Source organism: Mauremys reevesii, linkage group 11 (assembly GCF_016161935.1).
Source record: "Mauremys reevesii isolate NIE-2019 linkage group 11, ASM1616193v1, whole genome shotgun sequence".
Classification (NCBI taxonomy): Eukaryota; Metazoa; Chordata; order Testudines; family Geoemydidae; genus Mauremys; species Mauremys reevesii.
The window spans coordinates 54,810,527-54,835,973 of record NC_052633.1 but is presented as its reverse complement, the minus strand read 5'-3'; the positions used below and the strand labels follow the sequence as shown (position 1 = coordinate 54,835,973).

Below are 25,447 nucleotides of genomic sequence, written 5' to 3'. Positions count from 1 at the left end.
ATAAATGGACACAAATCAGATGTCTAGAATTATAACATTCAAAAACCGGTCAGAGAACACTTCAGTCTCCCTGGTCACTTGATTACAGACCTAAAAGTCGCAATATAACAACAAAAAAACATTATTATTAAATAAGGCATTAAAAGAATTATTTCACATATAAGGGAATATATGCTCATATTGTTAATGCTTTACTTAACAGTAAAAGGACAAATTTAAAGTGTGCTCACTGTTGGCATTATTATTCTCATTTCACATATACACAACCTGAGGCTCTGGTATTAAGTGGCTAGTTTACAGCCACAGAGGGAATCAGTACTCTGATTAGAACTCAGAAGTTCCTGTATTCCAACCCACAATACCATGCCTATTTCTTATCAATAATCACTGTTCAATTCAACTGTAATTTTAGAAGGATCTATATGTGGCTATTCATCTATGTATTTATATGTCCCTAATCAACATAGCATCTGAATGCTTTCTTGAATTAGACATGGTGGGTAAGGTAATATCTTTTAGTAGACCACCTTCTGTTGGTCAAAGAGTCAAGCTTTCAAACGACACAAAGCTCTTCTTCAGGTCTGATAAACAGGACATTCAGTCTGTATCTTAAGACAACAGCAACTCAATATCTCATGTCTTCAGATTTTTTATATATTTTTTTGCTTTTGTTCTACTTGACTCCAATATATATCTATGAAAAAGTAATATCCTAACTTGAACCATTTGAAACTATGGCCATGACAACTGTTGAAGATACCTAATTTGCTGTATCAAAAGAATGAATGAGTCTTTTCCATTTTGAAAAAGATCACAGGAAGCTGGTGGAACTGTTTAGTTGCCAACTTCTACTAAAAACTGAATAGTGTTAATGAGATTTTTTTATTACATTCTCCAAACAACAGTTTTTCCAACAATGCCTTGGGAATACATACAGTATCATTTTAAGGTGTCTTGAAAAGAAAATTTTTGTCAAGCTGTTCGTCAAGGTGACTGGAGATAATCTTTGGAAAGTATGATGATCCTTTTTTAAAAGCTCTGGACAATCGGTAACTCTAAGATCGTTCGGGATTAATTTTCTCTCTACATCTTTAGTATATTTTCTAAAGAAAGAAAGGAAAGAAATTTACTGTAAAATTCAAGACCGTTATAAAATCTAGAGCTCTAGGGGACAGATATTTACAGGATCTCTACTTTATTTCCTCACTCTTAAATATAAAAACAATTAACAAGCTACATTAAATTATTATAAATGAAAAAGGTGACAATTCCTTTCTGCTTTTTTCTGTAATCTGTTGTATCTGACTATCACAGCATTTGGCTATATGTTTTGTGATATCTAGGGGCAACTAGGTAGTTTCAGTATTATCTGGGTCTTGCCTTGCTTCTTCATATTCTTAATATCACTTTAAATTAGTTGTGTGTGTTAGAAGTATAAATATGTGCTCAGCAGGCCAACAATAGGCTACCATGCAGGAGTTATGAATTTGAAGGACATTACTACCTTACAATGCAATCAGTGTAGGAGAAAAATAATGGTGAAGGTTCAGGAAAATAGTATTTCCCATTGTCAAGGTTTCCTCCTCCACTCTGCACTTTAGGGTACAGATGTGGGGACCTGCATGGACCCTTCTAAGCTTATTTTCCAGTTTAGACCTGGTAACACTGCCACCAGCCAGAAGTTAGTGTCTGGCACACTCCCTGTCCCCCCAAAACCTTCCCTGGGGAACACAGATCCAAACCCCTTAGATCTTAACACAAGGAGAACTTAACCATTCCCCACTTCTTTCCCCACAGACTTTCCCCTCCCTGGGTTGCCTTGAGAGGCTTCACATAGATCCAAACTCCTTGGATCTTAAAACAAAGAGGAATTAACCATCCCCCCTTTTTCCCCCCCCCACCAAGTCCAGACCCAATACCCTGGATTTTAAAACAAAGAAAAATCAATCAGGTTCTTAAAAAGAAAGCTTTTAATTAAAGAAAAAGAAAAGGTAAAAATTATCTCTGTAAAATCAGGATGGAAAATGCTTTACAGGGTACTAAAATTTATATAGCCAGAGAAACCCCCTCTAGCCTCAGGTTCAAAGTTACAGCAAACAGAGGTAAAAATCCTTCCAGCAAAAGAAACATTTACAGTTTGAGAAAACAAACATAAGACTAACACACCTTCCTGACTAGGTACTTACAAATTTGAAACATGAGACTGATTCAGAAAGATTTGGAGAGCCTGGATTGACGTCTGGTCCTCTCCGTCCCGAGAACGAACAACCCCCAAAACAAAGAACACAAAACAAAAAGACTTCCCTCCACCAAGATTTGAAAGTATCTTGTCCCCTTATTGGTCCTCTGGTCAGGCGTCAGCCAGGTTTACTGAGCTTCTTAACCCTTTACAGGTAAAAGAGACATTAATCCTTAACTATCTGTTTATGACACAAATGTTCATGAGTCACTGGCCCAAGAAACAACACTACCTTTAAACAAGGCCATAGAGATTAGAAAAAATTAGAAATGGGGAACACATATTTTAGAGGCATTTGAGTATCATCAAGAAAACCTGATAAGAAGAAAAAAGTGGGGCGGGAGAAACAGGAATTTGGGCTGCACAGCCATACTACTTGCTGACACTGCTACGATTAAAAAGAATCAGTTGCCATTTTAATCTCATTTTACAAAAACATAATCCATATTGTACCCTGATATTGCAGTATGTCTGATATTGTATGCGACCTTATTAGTTTGAGACCTCTGAAACACCCGGGGGCCAGCAGAGTGACTTGATGGCCATGTGAGAGCTTCAACTTTAAATAGCTTGTATTATTTTTTAATTTAGAGCCTGATCCAAGACCCACTGAAGTCAGTTAAAAGATTTACATTCACTTCAGTGGCCTTTGGATCAGATGCTTAATTGAGAGAGGAAATGGGATTTGGTAGAGGTAAAAAAAATAAGGTTTAAAACAAATTTGTGTTTCTAGTTCAGAAGGAGATTAGAGGACAAATTCTAATCTGAGACATGGTGCAATTCACCACATATCTCTAAAAATCTATACACAGCATCATACTCAAGATATAAGATTATGTTTACCACACACCTGAGATGAGGAAACACATGAACCAGGGCTGAAAAAGGACCCAGTAACTGCCATCCTGTGATGAGTTCAGGATCTCGTTTTCATTTTTTAAAACTGTGCATCTAGCCCTATTTAGTGAAGAAAACCTTGTTAATATGATCCAAGTATACCCAGTGCTGAGAAGACTCTCTGCATCTGCAGATACACTGAAACCACCGCTCTGAGAGGTATAAACTGCCCAATTCCTTTTACAGGTTGTTAATCTGGTTTTTTGGGGGCCCAAAACAACATCTCAGAAGGGGACTGTGGGGGGGGGGGGAACCTGTCCAAAGAGGAGTGGTGATGGACCCGTACCAAAGGTTCTTGCATAGGCAGCCCCCTACTACCCTAAGAAAGGACAGGGTCATGGTATGTATGATGGGGCAGGGAGGAGGGATGGAATGTCATGGCACAGTCACTGCGTGGGGAGTTACCTAAAGCCCCAGATTACCATAATCCTGGCGCTGACCTGAGGTATACAATACAATATAGGAAAGGAATGAACTTACTTTGACAAACTGTTTGAAAAGAAATCTTATTCTAAACAACAGACCATGGACTGAGTTTAAAGGAAAGGAGCAAATTAGTCTGCAAGACATGAAAATAGAATTTCACAGAATTACACACGTGTTTAAAATCATGAAGCAAACTGCCAAAGGTATCAATAGGAAAAAAAGTAACAAACATCTGTTCAAAGATGAGTTGGGCAGGATTTGAAGAAAGATTAATCAGAAAGAACACCCAATAGGATATGTGTATTACAGTTCATGACCCTGCAAACCTTACTCATGACAGATGTCCTTACTCAGTGGGGCAAATTGTGAGAGTAATGACTACTCACAATAAGGTTTACAGGATCAGGTCCTAGACAGACTTTTCTCAACCTTCTGTTGTGTGTGTTGCATCTAACTCTGAATAGGTTTAAAAAAAAAACTGTTAACATTTAAAAAGGAAATCATGTTTCTAGACTCCCTCTTAAGACTGCCACTTTAACCACAGTCACCTGTGCCAACACAAATGGTGACAAGCAGCAGTGGAAATGTCTGTTTTTAATTCATTTTAATCATTCACTCTTTATTGATTTTGATTCTAATGTAAGAAAATAAGTTATATTATTATGCTACTGGCAATCTCGATGTCTTTCCTTTCTCTAATTGTTCTCATATCTTTTCTGCATATTGAATTCAACCCTGTTCCACAAATAATCAAATCAAGTTAAAAAACAAAAAAGAAAACTTAAACCAACATAGCTTCTGTCTTAGCATATACTGAATCCAATAAACGTGCAACTATTGAATTAAATGTATAAACTCTCAGTACAGTATTCTTTTAATAAAGACCCCCTCAAAAGCACTGGAAAAACTATGAGACAATATTTTTTACAAAATATAATAAAATTAAAGCTGTTTTAAAAATTCTAAACAAAAACCAGAAAATGCTTTAAGCAAACTTCCCCCCCACCCACACCCATACACGAAGGGCCCAATAATCTTGCCTTACTCCCACAAAACTCCCTTTTATCTTTATTAGGAGCTTTACCTGACAAAGGAGAGCGCAATCAGAGCTGGAAGTGTATACAGCAAACAAGTACCATAAGTCTACTCTTATACACTGCGTGGAAAAATGAAAGAAAACATCACACATACATTTTGGCATACCTGAGATTTAAAAAAAAAAAAGTTGCCCCTTCTGAGTTAAGTATGGCATATATTTAATGTAATGTGCATCCATCTATTTCCTCACTATTTAAAACTTGCTACAGGTGTTATTAATAAAATAAATTTTATTTTTAAAAAGGATGCTATTCTATAAGCTTTGAAGCTCACACATAGTCTAACTTAACCCAGCTTTAGCTCATCTGGTCTTTAAATGACTCCTTTCATGTGGTCAGCCCACGAGCCATACGTACTGCCATTCAATCACGCCACTGTACATCGTCAGTGTGAGGATGATTTGCATGATTTGCATTTCCTGTAGCGTTTGAGCTTCAATGAGCTCTAAGCACCACATACAAAAGAAACCACCGCCAAGTAATGCAAAGATTTTAGTTAAACCAGATGACACTTTTTTTTTTTTTTGGACTAAAAGAGTCTCAGGGATATCCTGTTAAATAAGGATTTATTGGTAGGGACTCTGAACCTGAGATGAGTAGTTACATATAAAAGATAAAAGTCATATAAATTCCTTAATAAATCTGGCCCAGCAGAAAGGTTACATGTCAGAAAATAATGCACTGAACTAAAATATTCCATATTCTTCTTCCTGTTCCTCAGATTTTGGCTTCACACTGTTATTACTAGAATTATTTCATAGGACATACATGGGTTCAGTTAAATTACTTTTCTTACCATACATAGTTAAATTAAGTCTAAATAAAACCAAACGTATTAATTGCTTGTTAAGTTTTTCCCTCAGAAAAAATCTTGTATTTTAATCATAAATGATCAATAAAAGCTGGAGGACAAAGAACTGTTATAGAAATGGCATATAGCGGGCTCAATGAATAAGTACTAAAGTGAAGAAAAAAAAGTATCAGAACCTAGTCTACATGAAAAACAGAGACAGATGGGGAGACAGACCTATATGATGCTACAAATAGATGAATATCTTGTAAGGATTTCAACAAATGTTGTAAGATTCAGTCAAAATTTCAAAAAGTACACATTTGCTTATTGTGCTCCTAACTATTTAAGTTCACCTAAAATGCAACCTACAGCATATGTATGAAATATTTCACCAATGTTAATTTTTTACAAGTATAGCAAATTTACAATACATCCCTAAAATCATCATCATTACATAAACCATTTTCCAAAGATCATTTTGCCTGAAATGCTTTCAGGCAAAGGTACAATAAAACCAGAGGAACAAGATTTGAGAATGTTTGTTTTAGTAACTGCTTCAAAAAATTTATGTCAGTGCCCCAAGTACCCAAATAAAAATTATGGGTGTTTTCTCTAGCCTTCCATATTGTATAGCACACATCTCTCCATAATGGTCAACATAGTCAATCACTATTTAGACTAATATATGGTACTATGCCAGTTGAATTGACTGCATCCTACCAGCAAATCAGTAATCATCACATATGCCCTATCGCAGTCTAAAAGACATTCTGTCAAGGCACTGAAATCTCCATATTATTATGTTTAAATCTACCATAGCTATTGTTTTCACATGAAACTTATTTTTAAAAGCTGTGTTTTAATTTGTCTATATTATTTTAAAAACCAAGCAATAGGACTGGCATAAATGACTAAAGATTAAAATATGCCCTTGGATACACATGTACAAACCCCATTTACACCGGTGCGATCTGAGGGGAGACATGCAAGAGAAGAATTTGATCCTATATCTACTTTCTATTTCGTGGTTTCAAAATTTAGAAAGAGAAATTATTACTATGTTAAAAAAATATATATTTTCTCCCTTAGAATTTCCTTGCATAATGAGTTAATGCCCATTTTTAAAGGACAACTAATCTTAGTATGGAAAGAAACAAATTACATGTATTAAGTCGTTGGTTGCTGGATTTCCAGAATATTAATCAAGTAAATGCTTCAATGGAGGTATACACAGTATAAACAAATCTTTTTTAAAAAGTCCTCAAAACAGCCTTTATTTTTTGTGAGAGCAAAAATCTGTATTTGCACATGCCTAATGAGTCATTAACCATGTATTTACTCAATTTGTGCACTTAAAATTATTAGCACAAATACATACAGTGCTTTTTAAAATCTAGTCCCATGACCCTGATCCTGCACGGTGCCAACAACATCCTATGAGGCACTACGTTTACTAGGAGTCAAGAGTAGTCAACAGCTCATAGGAGACACTAAGCACCTTTCTGGATCAGTTCCTCAATATCCAATGCACACAAAGGATTGGGCAACATAACTAATAATCTTGCTTACAAACTTTTTGCTTAATCTAACTTAATAAAATGACTACATAAAAATATTGAAGTTAAAATAGTTTTATTAAGAGTAACATTTTATAGTCATGACACCTAATGTATGAAACAGATTATTCATGTTGCATACCAGATAAAATGACTTCAGAATATCTGCTGTTATTAAGGATTTTTGTTTTACATAAGGAGATTAGAATGCAGTATTATTCAGCATCAGTCCTTCCTAACATTATTTTGGTTAGTTTGTTCCTAAGAAACATCACTATGTTTGAAACTAAAAATAGATGGTTATTTTTAGCTATTTAATCACCTAGAGGAAAGCCACACATTTTGTATTAGTCTTCTTAAATTTACAAAATAATTCTGTAATGCACTTTGTGCATGTATCATGAAATCCACTGACACACAGCCTTAAGACTTACACAGTATAAGCTGCACTCCTGCTGCAATTCAAGCAAAATGTGTTTTAAAAAGATTCCAGCAACAATAGTCTTATGACTAAATAAGAAACAGAAGCAGAAGCCATGAGCCAAACAGATACCTATCGGTTTCCTTGAGCTTAATCTGATTAAAACATGTCTCTCAAAAACGTTAAATAGAATGCCACGTCAGAGAGCAGGCATATGATAAAAATAGTTCATGACAGGAAATCATTATTAAACTAGCATTACTAGTGTATCTGTTGTGGAAATTTCCCTGTAATTTTTCAAGGTTACCCTTATGCTTTTTTTTTTTTTGAGTTGCCTGTTACACTACTTCCCCCACTCCCCAAAAGGTATGCAAGTTTGAGATGTAAAACAAAAAAAATTGCAATTTTCCACCTATATACTGTTCATATACCATTTCAAGTATGCCATACATCATACTGTAATTCACTAACTAGAAATCGTATAACAATCATAGCCAGAAAATAATCCAAAATGGACAAGTGCCACTACTACACAAATACTGTCATATGTCATGAGAATAAAAATTTTGAATTCAATTACTTTCATAATGAAAGTATCTTAATGGCTTTTATAGTGGAAAATATAACACCCTTCTATGAAAAGTTGTTAAAATAAAGATGACAATTTTTTTTCCCACAGTCAACTAACCAAAATTAGAAAAACAAAACCTTTGATTGTATACTATCACACATCAACACTGATCTTAAAAAAGCTTACAAAAGTAAAAAAAGTCAACTAATAACAGAAACATTACTATTTGTGTTGTTATAAATATTTCTGCATTATTGTACCCTTTGACAGGATTTTTAATAAAATACTAGCTAAACTCTCAGCATCTTTTATTTTGCCTTGCATTTAATTTCACAGCTCAGGATTATTTTTTTTCTTTAAATGAAAAATACCGTACTTTTACAAGGCACAAGTATTCTTTGGCTAGCTTAAATTAATAAAACATATTTTGGCATATTCAGAAAATTTCAACAAGCTTTTACAACCACCCCCAAAAAATCTTGGTTTCCATTTTAAATGTCACCAACATGTGGGGGGGAGGGGAGGAAAGGGAACGGCACAATCAAATTAGCTATCTTCTCACTAAAAAAAAAAAAAAAAGCATTTTATCTGTATTGGTGATTCAGACTTCCTTGCTGAAAAGCCCTGTTATATCTGACCATTAATTTGCTGGGTTAACACAGTGTTTTCCCACCAGTCTCTGTTCTTCTCTCCAAAGGCAACTTTCCCCTAAGCAACTTCCCTAGCTGTATTATTCAAATATTGGCAAATTAGTTTGAAATTTAAAGCCACAACAGTATTGCTGTCACATACATGATATTTCAGAGAAGGGGAGAAAATACCACAACTTTAAACAAGAAAAAAATACCAACAGTAGACACAGATATTCTTTGCCCAACTGAACTAAAAGCTACTGCATATCCAAAAAGCTCATTCATCACTAATAAGACCTCTTTAGATAGAGGCTTTACCATATGTTCCTACAACTATTTTCCAGAACTCCATCTCAGACCTGTCCTGGATGCATTTGTCACACAAGAGACTGTTCTCAGGGTAGATCGAATCCATCATGAAACTGAATATGCATCTCATCTACATAGACGTTCAAACCTTACTTTGTGAATGTTAAAGATCCTCCCAATAGCATGCACAGCTAGGAAGGCATGTAGATTCTTCATCCTATTAATATTCCTCCCACATTAGCAATGGACTATTCAATATAGGAAGTAACCATCCCATGGCTTTATTACACTCACCCTTACTTTACAGAGGAGAACAAATATCAAAACGTTTACCACATTAGAATATCAAGATTCAAGATGTTCAAAACTAATTTGGATAAATGCACCCAATATCAGTGAAAAACGCCTGAATATTCTCCTCATGCAGAAAATAACTCTCTGCTAGTAAATTCAAAGACCTCCTTTTTGCAACAACATTGAGAATTCACCTCCCAGGTCAAGCTGTATAATCCTCTGGCTGCAAATCCAAACTTTCAATGCCCAGGATGGAAGGTCTTCTGAAATCAAAACTCCAGAACATGCTAAAGTAAAAGGGACCTGTGCAACTGAGATTAAGTAATCTGGAATGGATTCCAAATTGATCTAGAGGTAGCCAAAGAAAAATGAAATTGACCATCCCTGGGAATCAACCACGTTTCTCTTCTCCAAAACTTTGCAGCCAGTTAGTTCCTTAAAGTGTGGACTGGGGAAACCTGTGGCTCCCTGTGCTTCCTGAATTAATCAAATCCCATCAATCCTTCTCAAGAAACACTAGAGTATTATGCAATAACCATAATTTACATAAGCCTTTAAATCCTAGAAAGGATACCATGTTTTCAGAATCCATAGCTAGTTTCCTAATTTGAAAGAGTGCTGATAAATTAGAGAGGCAGGCACTATGATAATACAAATTAATAATAATGATTCGTATTATCATGTAAATGATTGATTCTTACGATAGATGTTGAGACAACCTAAATTCACCAGAGGTGACCACAGATTAGGCATGCTTGAGATAACACAGAGACAGCCATCTTGGCCAATTCAAAATCGTTACTACCTTAAACTCTCCTAGAACCATGTCAGCTATCTCTATATCACCCTATGAAATTGGATATGGTAGGGGTGGAAATATATGTAATCTTGTGGGTCCCTATAGCAAAAACGTGCTGGGGACGCGGCAGGGTGGAGGATGCTGCAGTGGTTTCCCCTGTCCTGCGGCTTCTGCCGGGGATGGGGGCAGCCTGGGGCCACCCAGTTGGCGAGGGCCCCTGGACCCAGGCCCGATGGCTAATTCACTACTGAAGCCGGTGACAAATGTGAACTCCTGGATCACTATAACAGTCTTACCATGGAATCAGAGACAGTCCCCCTAGACTTTCCAATCTATCTTGCCACCAGGAAAGAAGGATTTAGAGATAAATGGTCACTTACACCAAAAATCACAAAATATTCAGGTTGCTTTCAGTCCCAAGAGACCAGTCACTTACCCCAGATCAATTGGTATCCTAGATCTTACACCAGGGATCAGCAGCCTCTGGCACGCGGCCCACCAAGGTGCTTACCCTGGTGGGCCGGGCCAGTTTGTTCACTTTCCACGTCAGCAGGTTCAGCCGATCGCGGCTCCCACTGGCCGCAGTTCATCGTCCCAGGCCAATGGGGGCTGCGGGAAACGGCGCAGACCGAGGGATGTGCTGGCCGCCGCTTCCCGCAGCCCCCATTGGCCTGGGACGGCAAACTACCTCCAGACGTGGCAAGTGAACAAACCAGCCTGGCCTGCAAGGGGTCTAATCCTGGCGGGCTGCGGGCCAAAGGTTGCCGATCCCTGTCTCACACCATAGACAACTCTTGTAGCCAATCCTGTAATGAACTAGCTAAAGGTTTACTAACTAGGAAAAAGAACTAAAGTTATTTACAGGTCAAAGCAAGCAAACATATACACAGAAAGGAATTGCAATCTAAATCCTAAAACTGATAGTGTTGTAGAGATCTGTCTATTCAAAATATCTCCCACAGAGGGCCCAGGGGCAACCCCTGGGGATCTCTGGCTTGAGTTTAATGTATCTGGCCCTGTGAGAATTCAAACAGCAAAAGAAATAAAAAAATCTTCATGTCAACTATTTTTATTTCCCTCTTCCAGCTTTCAAGTCGATGGGACAAGGCCTTCTGCACGTACTTCTCCATGAGTGGATGTTGCAGTTAACAAAGCTTTTGTCTTATAATGGCCTACTTAATTTTTGACAGTCTTCCTGGATGGCTGCAGGGCACAATTCCGGGTGCCTGGGTTCACAAATTCAGAGCAAACATATTCAAAGTTATAAAGCAAATCTTGCATATTTCCTTATAACATAAAAACATAAGAATGGCCATACTGAGTCAGACCAAAGGTCCATCTAGCCCAGCAACCTGTCTACTGACAGTGGCCAATGCCAGGTGCCGCAGAGGGAATGAACAGAACAGGTAATCATCAAGTGATCCATCCCCTGTCGCACATTCCCAGCTTCTGGCAAATGGAGACTAGGGACACCATCCCTGCCCATCCTGGCTAATAGCCATTGATGGATCTATCCTCCATGAATTTATCTAGTTCTTTTTTGAACCCTGTTGTGGCCTTGTCATTCACAACATCCTCTGGCAAGGAGCTCCACAGGTTGACTGTGCACTGTGAGAAAAAATACTTCCTTTTGTTTTAAACCTACTGCCTATTAATTTCATTTGGTGGCCCCTGTGTTATGAGAAGGAGTAAATAACACTTTCCTATTTACTTTCTGCCCACCACTCATGGTTTCATAGACCTCTATCATATCCCCCCATAGTCATCTCTTTTCCAAGCTGAAAAGTTTCAATGTTATTAATCTCTCCTCATATGGCAGCCACTCCATACCCTTAATCATTTTTGTTGCCCTTTTCTGAACCTTTTCCAATTCCAATATATCTCTTTTTGAGATGTGGTGACCACAACTGCATGCAGTAGTCAAGATGTGGGTGTACCATGGATTTATACAAGGCAATATATTTTGGTCTTATTATTTATCCCTTTCTTAATGATTCCCAACATTCTGTTCACTTTTTTGACTGCCGCTACACATTAAATGGATATTTTCAGAGAACTATCCACACTGACTCCAAGATCTCTTTCTTGAGTGGTAACAGCCAATTTAGACCCCATCATTTTATATGTATAGTTGGGATTATGTTTTCCAATGTGCATTACTTTGGATTTATCAACATTGAATTTCATCTGCCATTTTGTTACCCATTCACCCAGTTTTGAGAGATCCTTTTGTAGCTCTTTGCAGTCTGCCTGGGACTTAACTATCTTGAGTAGTTTTGTATCATCTGCAAATTTTGCCACCTCACTGTTTACCCCCTTTTCCAGATCATTTATGAATATGTTAAATAGGACTGGGTTCAGTACAGACCCCTGGGGTACACCGCTATTTTTCTCTCTCCATTCTGAAAACTGACCATTTATTCCTACCCTTTGTTTCCTATCTTTTAACCAGTTACCAATCCATGAGAGAACCTTACCTCTTATCCCATGATTGCTTACTTTGCTTAAGAGCCTTTGGTGAGGGACTTTGTCAAAGCTTTCTGAAAATCTAAATACACTGTATCCACTGGATCCCCCTGCTCCACATGCTGTTGATCCCCTCCAAGATTTCTAGTAGATTTGTGAGGCATGATTTCCCTTTACAAAAACCATGTTGACTATTCCCCCCAAAATTATGTTCATCTATGTGTCTGATAATTTTGTTCTTTACTATAGTTTTATCCAGTTTGCCCAGTACTGAAGTCAGACTTACCGGCCTGTAATTGCCGGGGTTCCCCTCTGGAGCCCTTTTTAAAAATTGGCGTCACATTAGCTATCCTCCAGTCATTTGGTACAGAAACTGATTTAAATGATAGGTTGCAGACTACAATTAGTAGTCCTGCAATTTCACATTTGAGTTCCTTCAGAACTCTTGGGTGAATACCATCTGTCCTGGTGACTTATTACTGTTTAGTTTATCAATTTGTTCCAAATTCTCCTCTAATGACACCTCAATCTGGGACAGTTCCTCAGATTTGTCACCTAAAAAGAATGGCTCAGGTTTGGGAATCTCCCTCACATCCTCAACCATGAAGACCGATGCAATGGAATACAGACATTACAAGTGAAATTAATACATGCAGCAAATTACAAGCATTTGATTGGAGTCTAAACACTAAATACAATCTTGTAAAATTAATACCTATTCTGAACAAAGCTAACACATAGGTGAGCTGGCTTGGTTTCCAGTTATGAGTCTGTCAGTTCTTAGCTAACACTTACAACCTTGGCACTTGATTTACCAGCAACAACTATACGTATGCAACACATATAATAATGGGTTCTAAATTAGTTGTTACCACCCAAGAAAGATCTTAAAATCACCATGGATAGTTCTCTGAAAACTTCAGATCAATGTGCAGCAGCAGTAAAAAAGGCTAACACTATGTTAGGAACTATTAGGAAAAGGATAGAAAGTAAGACAGAAAATACCATAATGCCACTATATAAATCCATGGTGCCTACAACTTCAATACTGTGTCCAATTCTGGTGGCCCCTCTCACAAAAAGAATAGAGAGGAACTGGAAAAGCTTCAGAGAAGGGCAACAAAGATGGTCAAGAGTACAGAACGGTTTTCATATGAGGAGAGACTCAAAAGATTCAGGCTAATCAGCTTAGAAAATAGAAGACTAAGGGGGGATATGATAGAGGTCTATGCAATAATTAATGGTGTGGAAAAAATTAATAAAGAAGTGTTATTTACTTTTTCACACAGTACAAAAACCAGGGGTCACCTGATGAAATTAAAAGGCAGCAGGTTTAATAGAAACAAGAGGAAGTACTTTTTGCACACAACAAGCCTGTGGAACTCATTGCCATGGGATGTTGTGATGGCCAGTAATATAACTGGGTTCAAAAAAGAACTGGATACATTCATGGAGTATAAGTCCATCAATGGCTTTTAGCTTATATGATCCGCATGTTTGGGGCTCTGACTACGAGAAGCTGGGAATGGAAGACAGTGGATGGTGGACTAGTCCATAATTGCCCTGTTCAGTACACTCCCAGGGAAGCTGTCAGAGACAGGATATTGGGCAAGATGGACCATGGTCTGACCCAGTACAGCAGTTCTTACGTAAGGCTATAACTGGTGCAATATTTAAGAGTTCAGGACTGATTCCAGTGCTAATTGAGTCTATGTTAGAAAAATAATTTTAGGGCTGGATTCAGAAGAAATCAATTCTGAAATGTCTTCATCAGCAGGCCAACCAATATACCCTTAAAACACTGTAATAAGGAATTGGAGAGATGTTTGTGAGAAGGAATGCTCATGTAAATCAGAGTATGTCTACACTACCCGCCGGATCGGCGGCCAGTGATCGATCAAGCGGGGGTCAATTTGTCACGTCTAACCTAGACACGATAAATTGACCCTGAGCGCTCTCCAGTCGATTCCTGTACTCCACCGCCACGAGAGGCAGCAGGCAGAGTTGACAGGGGAGTGGCAGCAGTCGACTCACTGCAGTGAAGACACCGTGGTGAGTAGGTCTAAGTATGTCAACTTCAGCTACGTTATTCATATAGCTGAAGTTGCGTAACTTAGATCGATTACCCCCTCCCCCCCCCCAGTGTAGACTAGAACTCAGTTCTCTGAATGTTATATTCACCCCATTCTTGGTACATCTATTAACTTCCCTACATCAACTCCAGCCAATGGGAGTCAAGATGCAAGGGGCATAATCGAAGGAGAACTGGTCTAAAGTGTACATTTCAGTTTGTCAATAGCTACAAGGCAGAGGGAAGTTATGTCTGGCATTGTAAACAGTATGATATAGTGTGTTTCCTTCTGAAATAAAATCTAATTTCAGTATTCTTGCAACTATACTAACATAGCATAGCTATAACAAGCCAAGTTCTCCTTCAAAGAAAATTAAGGAACCCTTTCACTGTAAAGAGAAAAGTTCTTTGTTACACCATACCTTGAAATTCATCTCATCTTCCTGCATAATTTTAATATCTTTAGCACCATTTATCTGAATGTACTTGGCAGACAAAACTTTTAGCTGTTTTTTTTTAAATGAAATTGATTACCAAGAAATTTCTGCATATGCACAGTTTAAAATAATTCTATTCCTCAGGGTTTAAATATAGAGATGTCGCTATGCATGATAACTGTTTCATGTTAGTGAGTTACAACTATTCTGTCACAAGTATGAAATGCATTTGCTCGGAAAAGCCAAAGGCACTGTCAAACCTACAGCAATCTCAGAACAGTAGGAAAAAATGCCTGCAAACTAGCTGCTACTAGGTTATGGTTCCATTTATCATTCTTAAATTTCATCTTTAATTAAAAATGGGATATTCTTTTCCATAAATAAAAAAAAATTGTAGATGTTCACAGATTATCCTTTTTTTTTTAATTTTGTCTTACATGATATACATAGCATCATATATAGAGAAGAATTATTCAGTTGAGTATGGTTACATGACTATATTTGTTCCAGACAGAAGACTTTTAACAGTATCCCAAATAGATAAATAATATCTTTATGATACCTAAAACCTGTTATTCAGTTAAAAATAAATATTGTTAAGGTGCTTAGAGGAAATACAAGATGACTAAATTTATAGCAAAAATACCCTTTAACCTTAACGGAAAAAATGTTTAAACAAATGCTTCTTTACTGATTGGCCTTGATTATCCTCTCACAGTGGGATAACTCACCATTTTAAATACTGTGAAGTGGTTACACTGATGTAAAATTAGTGTAAATGGAAGAAGAATTAGGCCCGCTGTGGATATATCTTTCTTTCATCCTAATAATTATTACAAATTACGCTGATAGTAGGTCTAAACTTCTCCTACTAACTCGGCTGCAGAATGGAAATCACATATTAGTTTATGGAGTCATGTCCACTGCTGTTTCCTTCATTCTCACTTCCAGTTCCTACTAGACGGGGATGTAAATTTCAGCAGGCAAGACGTAAAGTGGAGATTAAGACAGATAAAAGGAAATCTGAAGACTAAATAGCCAAGAATATAAAGACAAATAATAAGAAATTCTTTAAGTACATCTGAAATAGAAAGCTCTTGTTATTGTCACTGGGTCTGCTAGACCACCAGAGTGTAAAAGGGGCAATCAAAGGGAATAAGGAGACTGCAAAGAAACTAAATGATTTCTTTGTGAGAATCTTCATTATAGAGAATGAGGAGGAAACACCTACCCTGTGGTTGCTTTTTTACAGGTAGTGAAGATGAGGCACTGTCGGAGATAAATCAGATAAAAGGAAACTGGTGGATATACGTTATTTAGACTTTCAAAAGTCTTGTAATAATGTTACTTACAAAAAGCTATTAAGAAAACAGGATAATAGCAGATATACCATGAGCCTGGTCAGCACATAAATTGGAAATACCTAAGGAAAACAGAAGGTGCTAAAGAACTGATTAGTGACTGATTAAATGGCACTCTTCTCTCTGAGTCAGAACTGAAACAATATGTCAGCATGATATTAGGTGGCACTGCACTGTCTGGAGTGCTATCTTCCAGATGAAATGCAAAACTGAAATCCTGGCCACTTGTGGTCACTAAAAAGACCCTAGCACTTTTGTGAAGAGCAGAGGTGCTAGCCATGGCATTCTACCGCAACTCAAATGTGGGTAAAGTATATTCTGCTTACTTATCTTCCCTCTTTGGTTTTAACTGAATACAGTTCACTTCCTATCCTCGACTAACTTGCAGTGTTGCTGTGTGCTGTCTGACAGATACTGGATTTAATTTGCTGGTGAGGAAAGTCATTTATATAATACAATAGGCATCAGAAAAAATCAAAAAGTAGCAAAAGGCTTTAATACAGGTGTCTGGGATAGCCACATTACTAATCAATGGAAAAGCCGCAACTGATTTATGCAGGTCATTCCAAATTAGTGCCAGTAACATCTCTGTATCATGCCACAATATATGATGTATATGCTGTATATTTTACAGAAAAAATTACTGGGAATATTTGGACAGTTTCAAAATTTGTACTGGCACTAGTTTGTATCATTTTCTTCTAAAGCCAGGTGTGTTAAATACGAGTCCAAATATTCAGGCTATGAAAAACAGAAAAATTAGATGAGTAATAGAATTTTAAAACCTCTAAATATTACCTAAAGTAGATTTTTCTTTGCATAATGTTGCAATTTTAAGATCCAGTTTATTGGGATCTTCCTGCATTGGGTGCAAAGTATATCATATTAGGAAGCTGGGACTCTCTCATTTTAATTGTCTAAAGCTCCCAAAGAGGGTTGCCAACTTTCTAATGGCACAAAAAAACCAGTTACCCATCTTTCATAAGAACTGTTGTTCTTCAAGATGTGTTGCTCATGTCCAGTCCAGTCCATTCTAGGTGTGCGCTCATCCAGTCATTGGAGACTTTTGCCTTAGTGGTATCCATAGGGTCGGCTGTGGCGCCCTCTGGAGTGCCGTGCTCATGCTGCGGTATATCAGGCACCGCTGGCCCTACTACCTCTCAGTTCCTCCTTGCCAACAACTCCGACAGAGGGGCAGAAGGGTGGGTAATAGAATGGACCATAGCAACACATCTCAAAGAAAAACAGTTACAAAAGGTAGGTAACTGGTTTTTCTTCTTCGACTACTTGCTCATGTTGATTCCATTCTTGGTGACTCAGAAGCAGAATACTAAAGCGGTGGACTCGGCGTTCACAGTCTTGCAGATTGGAGCACTGCTCTGCCGAAACCAGCATCATCTCAAGCTTGCTGGGTCAGCACATAGCGTGAAGCAAATGTGTGGATGGACGACCAGGTCGCATCCCGACAAATTTCTTGGATCAGCACCTGAGCGAGGAAGGCTGATGAGGACGCCTGCACCCCTAGTCGAGTGAGCCGTCATGATCGCCGGCGGGGGCACCTTCGCCGGCTCATATCAGTAACAGATACAGGCCGTGATCCATGATGATATTCTCTGGGCAGACACCAGGCAACCCTTCCTCCTATCTGCGACAGCAACAAACAACTGCATAGATTTGTGGAACGGCTTCGTTCTATGTAGAAAGCCTGGGCCAATCTGACATGCAGGATATGCAACCTGCATTACTCATAGGTTGTGTGAGGCTTAGGACAAAGGATCGCAAGTATGGAACTGGGAGACGAACTTGGATAGAAAGGCCGGGTGCAGGCGCAGCTGGACCTTGTCCTTATAGAAGATCGTATAAGGCGGTTCTGATGTGAGTGCCCTGATCTTGGACACCCTCCAGGACCAAGTTATAGCAACTAGGAAGGAGACCTTCCAGGAGAGAAGCAGGAAGCCAAAGGCTTGAAGGGGGGAACCATGATCCTTGACAGCACCAGGTTCAGATCCCAAAGGGGAACCAGATCCTGGACATGCAGACAGAAGCACTCCAGACCTTTCAGAAACCGTGCTGTCATAAGGTGGGCGAAGACCAGCCTGCATTGAAATGGAAGGTGGAATGCTGAAATGGCCACCAGGTGCACCTTGATCGAAGACAGCAACAGGCCCTGGACCTTAAGGTGCAGCAAATAGTCCAGGACCTCCTGCAGCGAGGCCTCTTCTGCACAGATGTGATGATCCCCAACATGCGAACTACTTCCACTTCGCCACATAGGTAGACCTGGTGAAGGGCTACCTGCTGGACACCAGCAGAACACTGCTGTTCCTCCCCACTTAGCCACACAGCAGCCAGGCCATCAAGTGCAGTGCCCCCAGGTTTGGGAGCAGCAGATTGCCGTGGTTCTGGCACAGCAGGTCTGGCCAAGGCGGCAGCAGCAGGGGGGTGGCTGCCAACAGACTCAGCAGCATGCTGAACCAATGTTGATGAGGTTATGATGGGGCAACGATGATGACCATTGCTTTGTCCTGCTTCAGCTTTAGCAGGGCCTTATGAGTCAATGGCATCGGCAGGAAGGCGTACATCAGCGCGCCTGACCATGGAATCAGGAAGGCGTCTGACAGGGAACCCTCATCCCTGCCCTGCTGGAAGCAGAACACATAGAATATCAGAGCTGGAAAGGACCTCAAAGCCAGACCAATCCCCAGACAGATTTTTGCTCCAGATCCCTCAATGGCCCCCTCAAGGATTGAACTCACAACCCTGGGTTTAGCAGACCAATGCTCAAACCACTGAGCTATCCCTCCCCCATGGCACTTTCTGTTGTGCTGGGATGAAACAGACCTACCTGGGGATTCCCCCACCTCTAGAACATCAGGCTGACCACCTCTGGATTGAGCGACCGTTCGTGGTAAGACAAGAAGGGCCTGCTGAGGTGATCTGCCTAGATGTTCTTGGTTCCAGGCAGGTGGGTAGCTATCAGGTGAATGGCGTGCCACACACAGAAGTCCCAGAGGCTGAGTGCTTCCTGACAAAGGGCCGAAGACCTAGCGCCACCCTGCCTCTTGATGTAATATATTGTGGCCGTATTGTCCGTCAGGATCTGCACCACCTTGCCCTTCAGGTGGGACAAGAAAGCCTGGCAGGCCCGGTGAACCACTTTGAGTTCCCTGACATTGATGTGAAGGGCTAGTTCATATTGTAGCTAGCGGATGTAGGTACTGAGCTCACCCAGGTGGGCTCCCCAGCCCAGATCCAATACATCCGAGACCAGGGTGAGCGACGGAGATGGGGGTCATGAAGGGAGCTCCTTGCAGCACCAACTCAGAAACCCACCACCAGTGCAAAGACAGCAGGACATGGCTCGGCACTGTGACTACACAGTCCAGGGGGTGCCTGCTGGGAATATAATCTGAGACCAGACATGTTTGCAAAGGCCTCAGATGAAGCTGGGCATGGCTGACCACGTACGTGCATGCGGCCATGTGGCCCATCAGTTGCAGACATGTGTGGACCATGGTGAGCGGGTGGGCTTTTATGTGGGAGATCAAGTCCGCCATGCCCTGGAACGAATGCCCTGGCTCGCGTGGAGTCGAGAACTGCCCCAATAAACTCTATTCGTTGGACTGACATTAAAGTGGACTTTTCTGTATTTATTAACAGGCTCAGGTTGATGCAGGTGGAGCTTCTCTGCACCTTCCTCGGGGACCTGCTCTTGATGAGCCAGTCGTCGAGGTACAGGAACAGGTGAACCTCACGCCACCTGAGCAGATTGCCATGGTAAGCCACCACTGGTGCCATGCACTTGGTGAACACCCTTGAGGCCGACGATAGGCCAAAAGGGAGTGCCATGAACTGGAAATGGCGTCCTTCCACTACAAACTGGAGGAAACACCTGTGCCCCGGGAATAAGGAAACATGGAAATAAGCGTCCTTCAAGTCAAGAGTGGTGTACCAGTCTCCTGGATTCAGGGAAAGGATAACGAAGGCCTGGGAAATCATGTGGAACTTCAACTTTTTGAGAGTCTTGTTGAGGCGAAGCAGGTCCAGATGGGTCATAAGCCCCCTTTGGCCTTCAGGATTAGGAAATAACGCGAGTAGAAAACTCATCCTTGCATGTTCTGAGGAACCTCCTACACCCCCCACCCCCACGTACAGGAGCTTTTCGACCTCCTGAACGAGGACTTGACTGTGAGAAGGGACCCTGAAGAGAGACGGGAAAGGGGGGCCGAGGGGTGCAGCCATAAATGGCAAGGTATAGCCCTGGGATGTTATATCCAGGACCCAGCTGTCCAAGGTTAGCCTTGACTACACTGAAAGGAAAGGGCAGAAACGGTCCAGGAAAGGGCGGGAAGGATCCGTGGAACTAACTGGGGCGTTGCTCTCGAGTGCACCCTCAAAATGCATGCTTCTGGCCTCCAGGGTGTTTGGTGAGCCCAGGCTGTGCAGGCGAATGGGAAAAAGAAGAAGGCCGATGCCAGCTGAAACTACTGTCCCTTCTCCTTGCAGAACTCTGATGGAGCTGCCATGATCTTGGCTGCAGGAGCGGCCGGAAGTGCTTCCGTGTAGGCTGTGATATATGTCCAACGAATGGAGGGTGGCCTTGGTAGCCTTCACTCCATGCAATCTGGCATCCGTTTGCTCTGAGAAAACACACACCTCATCAACAGGAAGATCTTGGATGCTGCATGTCCTGCGGGAGGCCTGCCATCGGGAGCCATGAGCTACACCACATGACCACAGCAGACGTGACTACCCAAGCTGCAGAGTCCACCATTTATAAAGAACACCCGGCTGCCACTGTGCCATCCTCCACCAAGGTGCTATCCTAACAGGCTCCTGGTCTGTTCTGGTCTCCAAGTGTTTGATCCAAAGCCCATTGAACTCAGTGGAAAGACTCCCTTTAACTTTAATGTTTTTTGGATTAGGCCTGTGTTCAAAGAGGGAAAACCATAATGTTCATGTGGACATCTTAACACAGTTTGAATTCCATAAAAATCCTTTTCACTATATACTATTCACAAAATCCAGCCAAGTCTTAAGTACTTATTAAGAAAGCTAGATATTCATGCTACTGAAAAATGAAGCCGTTAATCCAAATAATGAACAGCCTATGTACCTGACAAAAAATTGCAGGATTTATATTTTTAGGTTTAAAATAATTTGTAATTAGGAAAGGAGTAACACCGATTTCAAATACACCATTACCCCGCTCTAATGCGGTCGTGGGGAGCCAAAAATCCCTACTGCGTTATAGCTGAAACCCTGTTATATCGGGATAGGGGCAGCAGGGCTTCGGCGGTGATTTAAAGAGCCCCAGGCCCTTTAAATCACCGATGGAGCCCTGCTGCCACAGCCCCGGGGCTGCAGCAGCGGGGCTCAGGTGACGCTTTAAAGGGTCTGGGGCTTCAGCTGCTGCAGGGAACCCCGGGCCCTTTAAATCCCTCTGGAGCCCTGCCGCCCCTACCCCAGGGCTGTGGCAGCGGGGCTCCATCGGTGATTTAAAGGGCCTGGGGCTCCCCGCAGCAGCCGAAGCCCTGGACCCTTTAAAGCGCCACTGGAGCCCCGCTGCTACTATGCTATATGCGAACCCGAGTTATATCGGGTCGCATTATAGCGGGGTAGAGGTGTTTCTAGAATGTTCTGGTTATAGGGCACAGATTAGAAGATTTACTCCTTTTCCCTTGAAACAAAAAACAAGCATTATGAACTGGAATGAGGATCAAATCAAAAAGATATCATATTCTTTATAACATAGTACAGTATATGTTTGTAATTTGAAAATAGAAACTAAACCAATGACTAATCTAGAAATTAAGTAGCTACAAGACGTCAGTTCAAGAGGATAGGTAAAATACGTATTAAAATTATAAGTGTGGAAATACTGAATCATAATGCATGATTTCATTACACTTTGAGAGCAATGTAAATACCAATACTTTAGCTGATACATAAAATACATTTTAGGTAAAAAAAGGGGAGGGGGGATTTCCCCAGGTACTCTAAAAATCATAAAAAAGAAGAAAAGCAGAAAAGCTACAGTTATATATCACACAGGTTACTGGCATTCCATATCAGCACTCTAATTAGATCCAAAAACCATTGACTAGAATATAATTTCTGCTACTATTAATCACAATATATAACTTTGTGTTCTGGGTCTTGACATGTCAAGTAATAAAGGGTCCTCACCAGAACATAACCCTCAAAAAAAAAAAATGAAGGGATACTGCGTAACTTCATATCAGGAAGCTAACATTAGCTACTAGACCTCTTTCTAGGGCCATGCAGATGATCCTATTCATTCACTTTCTGCCACACAACTGGGATAAAGTTGGAATGACCAGGAATTAAAACTGCAGGATAAATTAGCTTTAGAAGATAAAATTAGCTTTAAAATAAGAAAACAGCCAATAGCAAATGCCTTCCCCCTCAGCCCCTACAATTCCAAAATCTTATATTGAGGACCTGATTTTGATCTCATTTATAATTTTACATCAGTACAATTTTACTGACTATAAAGGAGCTTCTCCTGATTTACAACAGTACAAGATCAGAATCAGGCCTTTTCGTGCATGTTGAACAAATTAAAGAATCAAACTTTTTTTTGGAGTGAAGCCTGTGAGGAGGTTTATACAGAAAAAATGTAAAGAAATCCTGTCACTGTTAAAATGAATAGCTACCATCTGCCAGCATTTTATCTTAGGCAAAGTTGATTAATGCAAAATGAATGCTTAAGATCACATTGCTGTCTGCCTGAATAATTTTCAGGTAGTTCAGTTCTAAAATTATTGCTCCTATTTTCAAACATAGTTTTACTTTTTAATTTTCTGTTCAAAGTCCTCAGTTGTCAGACTTAGGAAAAAAGAGCATCCATTTCTAATGCTGTGATACTGCACTAGTGCCCCGAGGGTAAGGACTTTGCTTTTGGCTGCTTGGTGCTGCTGATGCAGTTAATCTGCCCTAAGAGGGCAGCTGGGGATTCCACCTCCATGGCAGACTTCACAAAAACAGCAACCTCCCCCCAGTAATACTGAAAACTAAGATGGCAATTTGGACTAGTCTCATTTTGAGTAGAGAAATAGATGGCTATGCTATTGGTCTCATTAATAACTGATTTCAAATAACTGTGGTTTTGGCCTTTGCCACTTATTGTAAAAGTTACCTTTATTTACATTTTATTTCAAAACTGAAATATCAATGACAAATTGTCTCAATATACAATTAACATATTAACATATAGCCTTTCACTATCTTTAACAATAGGGTTTGTTTGTTCATTCATATGTAAGAGTTCTGGATCAAAACATTTAGTAGAAATTATCTGTCTTGTACTCAGTTATTTGTACTCCTGTATTTCACTTTGAACAACAAAATTATCAGAAGAAAGACTTCCAGTAAAATTAATTTCATCCTCCAAAAGCCCAGGACTACACCTACGCCACCATTATGGACTAATCATATAGTCCCACCAGAAGAGAGTGAGTTGGATGCCTCACTTCCATTTGAGCCTACAAAAATCTATCCCAGGATGTACATTGTAAAGATTACTTCACTTGACTATCCAGAAAATATTAAGGACCAATCTTACTAATGCTACTCAGGTAAGTACATTTCAGCACATGAATAATTCCATTGATTTCAGTGGGATTACTCATAAACTAAGTTACTCACCTGCATAAGAATTTGTAGGTTCAGGGATTAAAATAATATTTTTAAATATAATGTTTTGGAAATACCAGTACATTAGTTTGTAAAAAGCTTAGTCTATAAAATAGAGTTTTTTCCTGTAGAACAGTAACAGAAAATATCAGATCTGAAATGCTCACTGGTCTAACTAGCAGCCTTAGTTTTCGGATGTCTTAAATAAATATTGGTTATATAAATAAAATCATGTATGTTCCGACGGTACACCCTTGGACTGTTTTGTATGTTGGTGGACATTAAATCCATCAGATTTTTTTTCACAACTCCATTCATTAAAAATAATTTTCCCCCTCAGTAAAAGTGTAATAAGCATACAGTTTGTCTTTTAAAATACAGTTGTCAAATATCAAGGGGTAAATATACTTGAGCGTTTACCCTAGAGGTCTTTATGGGCCAAAGTCTGTTAGAAATAATATCTGTTATCCATATGAACAGTTACCTGGGGGGCAGTATAAAATGTTACACATTATATTTTTATTTTTTGAAAATAAGCTGGCAGAGCTATTAAAAACAAACTTGAAGCTGTACTGCAGCATTTAACCTCTTGTGCATGCAGGTCCAGATATACTATTAATTGATCATGTATTTCTGTTTTTGAATTAGCACTTTGTGTGGAGAACAAGCTACCAGCAAAATGGGATCACAGATTTTTTTCCCTCCATTTCTTGTTCTTGAAGAATTGTTTACATATAGAAATATTTTTTCTTTAAAAGCAACAAACAGCAGAATTATAGGAAAAAGTAAAGGGACAAACTTTGTTTTGTGTTCTTTGTGGAATATTTTAACAGTTCTAAGATTTCCAGTTCTTTACTTCTTAGATTTTTCCCGCCCTGTGGTTAGTTACTTGGTTTCTAGGATTACTGTATATCTGCTCTGTTGTGGTGAGCTTAATTTTCAACAAAACATCCAATCAGCTAAATTCTACAACATATTTAATCAAAGACTGTTCCAAAATGAAAATATATGAACAATTCAAGGTAGGGTGACCAGATGTCCCGATTTTATAGGGATAGTCCCGATTTTTGGGTCTTTTTCTTATATAGGGTCCTATTACCCCCCATCCCCGTCCCGATTTTTCACACTTGCTGTCTGGTCACCCTAATTCAAGGGCAGATGAGCTCCAGAAAGCTGGGTAGAGGGCTCGGCCAAAGAGTTAAAAAAAAAAAAAAAAAAGTCATGTGGAACTGTGTTTTCAGACTGCCAATCAGAGAAAAGCTGTTTTAGGCCACACATCCCCTTCAAAGTTTCTCTTCTGGCTCATTTCTTTTGAGTCAGCCTGGGAAAAAGCCACTCCCTATGTTAGGAAACTGGGAGAGACACTGAGCATGCTCTAATGCACAGATCAAAACAGAAGCTTGTTCTTCATAATTGCCC

The 25,447-nt window shown here is 39.7% G+C and overlaps 1 protein-coding gene across 31 annotated transcripts in view; it reads right to left on the bottom strand.

Moving 5' to 3' along the window:
- The window catches only part of GTDC1 (glycosyltransferase like domain containing 1), a 266,987-nt gene that overhangs the window by 157,410 nt on the left and 84,130 nt on the right, over positions 1–25,447 (bottom strand). For 22 of the 31 annotated variants that reach the window (XR_005586243.1, XM_039495011.1, XM_039495008.1 and 19 more), the window contains one exon: positions 936–1,103. The exons of the other annotated variants lie outside the window; for them this stretch is intronic. Coding sequence is in view for 20 of the 22 variants with exons in the window: in XM_039495011.1 (XP_039350945.1) it covers positions 936–1,103 (168 nt within the window). In the remaining 2 variants the exon portion in view is untranslated. The remainder of the gene's footprint in view (positions 1–935; positions 1,104–25,447) is intronic. 31 annotated transcript variants of the gene reach the window in all.